General features: G+C 48.8%; 1 protein-coding gene across 2 annotated transcripts in view; it reads left to right on the top strand.

The window, feature by feature from the left end:
• fgf19 (fibroblast growth factor 19) overlaps nucleotides 1–7,503 on the top strand; it is a 9,362-nt gene extending 1,859 nt beyond the window's left edge. The window contains exons 2-4 of one of the 2 annotated variants that reach the window (XR_008724924.1): nucleotides 954–1,057; nucleotides 4,160–5,727; nucleotides 6,396–7,503. Coding sequence is in view for 1 of the 2 variants with exons in the window: in XM_055649198.1 (XP_055505173.1) it covers nucleotides 954–1,057; nucleotides 4,160–4,450 (395 nt within the window). In the remaining variant the exon portion in view is untranslated. Of the gene's footprint in view, nucleotides 1–953; nucleotides 1,058–4,159; nucleotides 5,940–6,395 lie in introns of those variants that run through there. The other variant, XM_055649198.1, reaches the window with a different exon arrangement.
• Nucleotides 7,504–7,893: the final 390 nt, after the last annotated feature.

The following is a 7,893-nucleotide window of genomic DNA, read 5'->3' as shown; positions in this document are numbered from 1 at the left end:
TGTGTGTGTGTGTGTGTGTGTGGTTGTGTGTGTGTGTGTGTGTGTATGTGTGTGTGTGTGGGTGTGTGTGTGTGTGTGTGTGTGTGGTGTGTGTGTGTGTGTGTGTGTGGATGTGTGGATGTGTCTGTGTGTGTCTGTGTTTGAGTGTGTGTATGTGTGTCCGTGTCTTTCTGAAACTGCGTTATATTGCCACTGAGAGTGGAGATTCTAGGATTAGTATTCGAGCCTCCATCCTCTTCCATGTTAATACAACTCGACCTGTATTTATTGCAGCCACAATAAAATGCAAATACTAGAATCTTGAGCAAAAAAACACAAAGTGTTGGAGGAACTCAGCGGGCCGGGCAGCATCTGTGGATGAAAAGCGTAGACGCGGAAGGGTTCGGACCCGAAACGTCGCCTGTCTATTCCCTCCACGGATGCTGCCTGACCTGTTGGGTTCCTCCAGCACTTACTTTGGTGTTTCATATTTAATTTCCACCAGCGTTTGTGACTGTGGGAATCACCGCGACCCTAACTGGGAGGTCGCCTTTGGAGAGTGGGGGCTGCACGGTGGCGCGGCGATAGAGTTGCTGCCTTACAGCGCCAGAGACCCGGGTTCGATCCCGACTCCGGGTGCTGTCTGTACGGAGTTTGCATGTTCTCCCCGTTACCTGCGTGGGTTTTATGCGGTTGCCCCGGGTTCCTCCCACACTCCAAAGATGTGCGGGCCTGTCGGTCAATTGGCTTATGTAAATTGTAAAACAAATTGTCCCTTGTGTGTGTGTGGGGGGGGGGGGGGGGGGGGGGTGGGGTGGTGAACAGGGTGACTGCTGGTCTTCGCTGACTTGGGGGTCACGCTGTATCTCCTCAAGTCTAATGTTGGAGCAAGCGTGTAGTGGCCGGTTTCTGACCCCGGGGTTAGCGCCTCCCGCTCCGGCTTTCCCCGCTGATTCATTCCCATTGCCTTGCAGGTCTCCTTGAGATGAGGTCGGTGGCTCCGGGCGTGGTGGCGATCAGAGGCTATCGAAGCGGCCGCTACCTCTGCATGGAGAGGAACGGACGGCTACATGGTTCGGTGAGTCCCAGACCCAGACACCGCCGGGACCCCCCCATCAGGTCATCAGTGATAGGAGCAGAATCAGGCCATTCAGCCCATCAAGTCTACTCTCCCTCCTTAGCCCATTATCCTTACAACTTGTGGTGGCATCATCATTTAAGAGCGGCAGTGGTGGAGTTGCTACCTCACAGCGCCAGAGACACGGGTTGGATCCTGACCACGGGTGCTGTCTGCATAGTATGTGTACGTTCTCCCCGTGACCGCGTGGGTTTCCTACGGATGCTCCGGTTTCCTCCCACACTCCAAAAGGCGTATAAGGTTTTAGGTAGAATGTGTAAATTGTCCTTGGTGGGTGTAGGATAGTGCTAGTGTGTGGGGATTGCAGGGCGACTCGGACTCGGTCGGCCGAAGGGCCTGTTTAAACTAAGCTAAGCTAAATCTTCACCGTGGCTGCCCCCAGTGTTGAGTATGTTCATGGCTCTGTCCAGCTCCCCAACCAGTTGGATGTCCGCTGTACGAGACAAATGAGAATTTGGGGGGCAAATAATGGCAGTGGACAGGAGGGACCAAAGTGTAAGCTTCCACCCACTGTCTGGGGCTGGGAAATGGGCTTGGACTTCAATCACAATTACCATAATACTTTATTAGCCAAGTAGGTTTTGCAACATACGAGGAATTTCATTTGCCAAGTCAGTCATACAAATAAAACACCACGGAACACACAAAATACATTTTAACATGAACATCCACCACAGTGACTCCTCCACATTCCTCACTGTGATGGAAGGCGAAAAAAAGTTCAAATCTCTTCCCTTCTTTGTTCTCCCGTGGTCGGGCGACTCGAGCCCTCCGTTGACGGGGCGATCTTGACTCCCGTGTCGGGGCGATCAGCTCCTGCATCGGAGGGACGTCAACCGCCCCGCCCTGGCGATCAAGCCCCTCGTCGGGGCTGGTCGAACCTCTGCATCGTTGGAGCTCCCGACTAGTCTCTCCCGAGACGGCGAGCTCCCGATGTAAAGTCCGCAGGCCGCAGTTGGAGCGATCCCAGGCAAGGAATCGACTCCGATGTTAAGTCCAAGCCCCGCACTGGGGCTCAAGATCACTCGAGGAGGCCTCTATCACTCCATCGATGGTAGGCCGCAGAGCGTCCAGAGATGCGATCCGGAAAATAATCGCATCTCCGGCAAGGTAAGAAACTGAAAAAACAGTTTCCCCCTCCCCCCAAATAAAAAAAAACCGGTGAACATTTACACAAACTTTTAACACACACTAATAATAAAAAAAAGACGAAAGAATAGACAGACTGTTGGTGGGGCTGCCAATCGTTGGACTCTAATCCATTCTTGCATGGTGTTTAGAGATACAGCATGGAAACAGGCCCTTCAGCCCATCGAGTCCACACCTACCAGCCAACAATCACCCTTACACTAGTTCTACCCCACACACACCACTAGAGGCAGGTTACATTTACACCAATCCAATTAACCTACAAACCTGCATGTCTTTGGAGTGTGGGAGGAAACCGGAGCACCCAGAGAAAACCCACGTGGTTACAGGGGAGAAGGTACAATCTCCGTGCAGACAGCACCCGTAACCAGGATCAAACGTGGGTCTCTGGCGCCGTAAGGCAGCGACTCGACCGCTGCGCCACCGTGCCGCGCTTGGCTCCTTCTACCATCCCCAAAATACGATGCCTTAGAAACATAGACAATAGGTACAGGAGGAGGCCATTCGGCCCTTCGAGCCAGCACCGCCATTCATTGTGATCATGGCTGATCGTCCCCAATCAATAACCCGTGCCAGCATTCTCCCCATATCCCTTGATCCCACTAGCCCCTAGAGCTCTATCTAACTCTCTCTTAAATCCATGCAGTGACTTGGCCTCCACTGCCCTCTGTGGCAGGGAATTCCACAAATTCACAACTCTCTGGGCGAAAAAGTTTTTTCTCACCTCACTCCGAAATGGCCACCCCTTTATTCTAAGACTGTGGCCCCTGGTTCTGGAATAAGGTGGGCGTGATCGTTGGGCTGGATGATCTTATCTTGCGTGGTCTTTTCAATTGCAGATTGTTTTTTGAGGGGGGGGGGGGGGGGGGGGGCTGGGCTGGATTTTGCAGGGTAATGTGGACATTTCCACGGGCGATGATTTTTCCAAGCGGTTGCCCAAAGCGAAACCTCTCGTCTGACCCAGAGAGCGGCAGCAAGCAGGTTTATTGCAAGTCACTGACCTCACGGGTTCAATGACTCGCAGGTCCGGCATGAGGGGACCTCGGGTATCCAAGTTCATCAGCTGCTGATGGTCAACACTAACTGCTGCGCTGGAGCTGCAGCCTCGCAGCGCCAGGGACCCGGCTCCGATCCTGACTAGGGGCGCTGTTTGCATGGATTTAGTTTAGTTTAGTGTTGAGATACTGCGCGGAAACAGGCCCTTGATCTCTCCGAGTCCACACCGACCAATGATCGCCAAACACTAAATATCCTAGACACACTAGGAACAATGTTTACACTTATACTAAACCAATTAACCTACAAGCCTGCACGTCTTCGGAGTGTTGGAGGAAACTGGAGCACCTGGAGAAAACCCACGCGGTCCCAGGGAGAATGTAGAGACGGCAACCGTAGTCAGGACCATCCCCTGGCCCTGTTCTCCATTTCTTTTCTTGTGGACCCCCTCGAATTCACCTACGAAGCCACATGAGAACGTGCCGCCTGGCTGTTGTACAAAGCCTTCCTGAGTGTTGTCTCGGGTAAGATTGTCTCTGATCCCTCTCATCCTGGCCACAAACTCTTTGAATCACTTCCCTCTGGAAGGCGACTCCGGACTGTCAATGCCACCACAGCCAGACATAGAAACAGCTTTTTCCTACGAGCAGTAGCTCTACCCAATAAACACAAGTCTGTAGCCTCCTTTTGCTGTGGTATTTTATTTCATACACATGTTTAAACTACAATGTTTCATTATTAATGTTTAATGTTTTAGGTGTCATTCTTAATTGTTACTGTTTGTCGTGTTGTGCACTTGCGAGCAGAGCACCAAGGCAAATTCCTTGTATGTGTACATACTTGGCTCATAAACTTATTCATTCATTCATTCATTCATGCATTCATTCATTCATTCAGCTGTCGTACAACAAAGGGGACTGTTCGTTTGAGGAGCGTTTGCTGTCGGGCACCTACAACGTGTACTGGTCGGAGAGGCACGAGGCTCCGGTGTCACTGAGCGGCCGAAGGCAACGTGACCACACCAGGGGGAGAGCGTTACCCCCTCTCTCCCAGTTCTTGCCCATACGGAACATGCCCCCTATCCCTCTGGATCCAGACGAGGAATCGTGGCTAATGCCTGAACACCCCCCTTCACTCATCCAGACGAATAGCATGGACCCCCTCGAATTCACCTACGATGCCACATGAGAACGTGCTGCCTGGCAGCTGTACAGAACCTTCCTGAGTGTTGTCTATCTGAGCTCAGTTTAGTTTATTGTCACCTGTGCCCAGGTACAGTGGAAAGCTTTTGTTGCATGCTGGCCAGTCAGCGGAAAGACAATGCATGATAAACATGGAACCATCCACAGTGTACAGATACATGATAAAGAGAATGATGTGAATGATATTTAGTGCAAGATAAAGTTCAGAAAAGTCTGATCAAAGATTGTCCGAGGGTCTCCGATGAGGTAGATAGTAGTTCAGGACCGCTCCCTAGTTGTGGTAGGATGGTTCAGTTGCCTGATAACAGCTGGGAAGAAACTGCCCCTGAATCTGGAGGTGTGCGTTTTCACACTTCCGTACCTCATGCCTGATGGGAGAGGGGGGAAGAGGGAGTGGCCAGGGTGCGACTCGTCCTTGATTATGCTGCTGGCCTTGTCGAGGCAGGGTGAGATGTAGATGGAGTTTTGTGTGATGGTCTGGGCTGCGTCCACAAGCTCTGCAATTTCTTGCGGTCTTGGGTGGAGCTGTTCCCAAACCCATGCTGTGATGGACGGGTTGACTGTTTACAGTTCGATCTATACTCTGATCACTTTCCCTTCATATGGCCCCGTTAACCAGGACTTTACATTCAGGTGAAGTAGGCCCCTAAATGACAGCCATGTTTTAGAAGGCATTCCTTTGACTCTGTTGGTAGACAGAAATGCTGGAGAAACTCAGCGGGTGAGTGAATCTATGGAGTGAAGGAAATAGGCAACGTTTCGGGCCAAAACCTTTCTGCAGACTGATGTGAGGGTGGGGGGAAGAAGAACGGAAGAGGAGGAGCCAGTGGGCTAGAGGGCGAGCTGAGAAGGGGAGGAGACAGCAGGGACTACCTGAAATTAGAGAAGTCAATGTTCATACCGCTGGGGCACAAACTGCCCAAGCGAAATATAAGGTGCTGCTCCTCCAATTTACGGTGGTCCTCACTCTGACCATGGAGGAGGCCCAGGACAGGAAGGTCGGATTCGGAATGGGAGGGGGAGTTGAAGTGCTGAGCCACCGGGAGATCAGGTTGGTTATTGCGAACCGAGCGGAGGTGTTCGGCGAAGCGATCGCCAAGCCTACGCTTGGTCTCACGGATGTAGAGCAGCTGACATCTAGAGCAGTGGATGCAATAGATACAAAGGGGTTCCTTCTTAACCCTTGACTCTCTTGTTTATTTTGACTCCAATCCAAATGAAGTATTGGAGCAAGTTGCCCACAGACCTGACGACAGGTCACCGGTCCTCCAAACAATTTGTTTTTTCTGCTCAAGTTTCCAGCAAGTGCATTCTAGGCATCCTCGTTCACCAATGTGAAGTCCATGTGCTCCATTGTGGCCTCAGAAGTCACCTCGTAGCCCACAGAAATGGAGAGGAAGCAAGAAGACATCATTAATCTCTAGTGATTGTATAGGATGAAGGAACATCCAAACCCCTCCTATCCCTAATGCCCCCGTCCCACTTAGGAGACCTGAACGGAAACCACTGGAGACTTTGCGCCCCACCCAAGGTTTCCGTGCGGTTCCTGGAGGTTTTTGTCAGTCTCCATACCTGCTTCCACTACCTGCAACCTCCGGCAACCACCTGCAACCTCTGGGAACCGCACAGAAACCTTGGGTGGGGTGCAAAGTCTCCAGAGGTTTCCATTCAGATTTCCTAAGTGGGACAGGGGCATTACTGTGTGAATGGATTGATAATGCGATCATTAGCTGGACAATGGGGGTTCAGTGTAAACCCCCCCTTTTTTAAGATTGAGGGTGAAGATGCTGTTGATAAAATTTCTGGACTGGGGAACATTGTGTAAAGGTTTAAGAAGGAACTGCAGATGCTGGAAAATCGAAGGCAGACAAAAGTGCTGGAGAAACTCAGCGGGTGCAGCAGCACCTATGGATGCTACTGCACCCGCTGAGTTTCTCCAGCACTTTTGTCTACCATTGTATAAAGGTTCATGTCTTCTATTTAAACTATCTTGCAAATCCTTCCTATGAAGAGAAAGACACATGAGTGTATTATGCAAGGAGGAGAGATAGAAGGCAGAGTTTAAGCCTCCACCCTAAACTCCCACCCTCCACTAGACATCTCTGTTACTAAGATATGGTGATTACAGAGCCAGCCTTATCATCAGTGGCTGTTCTGCAGGAAGATAACGGAGACAGATTCGGCAGATTTCAAGGATGCAATACAAGTATCATATCTGATGAAAGAGTAGAATGACTTTAAAAACGACATCCACACTAACCAGAACTGCAGTTTAGTTTAGTTTAGAGATACAGCGCGGAAACAGGCCCTTCGGCTCACCGAGTCCATGCCGACCAGCGATCCCCGCATAGTAACATTATCCCACACACACACACCACACACAATTTAAATTTATAGAATATACAATTTATAGAAAGCCAATTAACCAACAAACCTGTAAGTCTTTGGAGTGTGGGAGGAAACCGAAGATCTCTGAGAAATCCCACGCTGGTCACGGGGATAGCGTACAAACTTCGTACAGACGGCACCTGCAGTCAAGATCAAACCTGGGTCTCTGGCACTGAAAGCGCTGGAAGGTAGCAACTCTACCACCGTGCCACCCCAGCTTCAAGAAAAATGCACAAGCTTGAATTTGATAATGAGATTGAATTTTGAATTTGAATTCGAATGCAAGTTTGAATTTGGATTTAAATGTGAAATGCACAAGTTTAAATTTCAATATGAGTTTGAATTTCAATTTGAAATTGCACAATTATGAATCTGAAGGAAATCCACATCAAAAAAAATTGATTGTAAATTCACCCAAAGATGCACTTGACCATTACTATGGTATTTAAAATTAACTTATTGAGTACTATTTCCTTCTATTTTGTTACTTTATTTATGTATACATATTTATATGTTTATCAAATGTTGTGTAATTTAGTGAAGTGAACTATGTTTTGTAGAGAGCTGAAGATGTACATGTTTTTTTTGCTTGAATGATTACTAAGTAAATTGAATCAAATCACCTGCAGTTATATGTAAGATATGTGGAGTCTGTAAATAATAGACAATTTTGATAGAGATTGGATTCCATCTCTGTTCCATTATAACTTTCATTTTATACCACTATTTTTGGACTAAAATACAGAAATGTGTGTCTTTTTTCTGCACCGAAAATAAAATGTACATAACTTGCCATAACATGTCTCCCAAATTTATTCGTTGACATTCTCTTGTACGAATGGGATGTTGGGATCTTTTACAGAGCTGTACATAATCGTGAGGGGAATTGACAGGATAGTGTATTTTATCCAGCGTAGGTTGAATCAAGAACTAGAGGGCATAGATTTAAGGTGAGAGGGGAAAGATTTAATAGGGACCCAATGGGCAACGTTTTCCTTCAGACGGTGGTGGGTATATGGAATGAGCTGCCAGAGGAGATGG

The sequence above is a fragment of the Leucoraja erinacea genome, chromosome 18 (assembly GCF_028641065.1).
Source record: "Leucoraja erinacea ecotype New England chromosome 18, Leri_hhj_1, whole genome shotgun sequence".
Classification (NCBI taxonomy): Eukaryota; Metazoa; Chordata; class Chondrichthyes; order Rajiformes; family Rajidae; genus Leucoraja; species Leucoraja erinaceus.
Note: the sequence above shows the minus strand (reverse complement) of the source record. Positions and strands in the feature narration are given on the sequence as shown.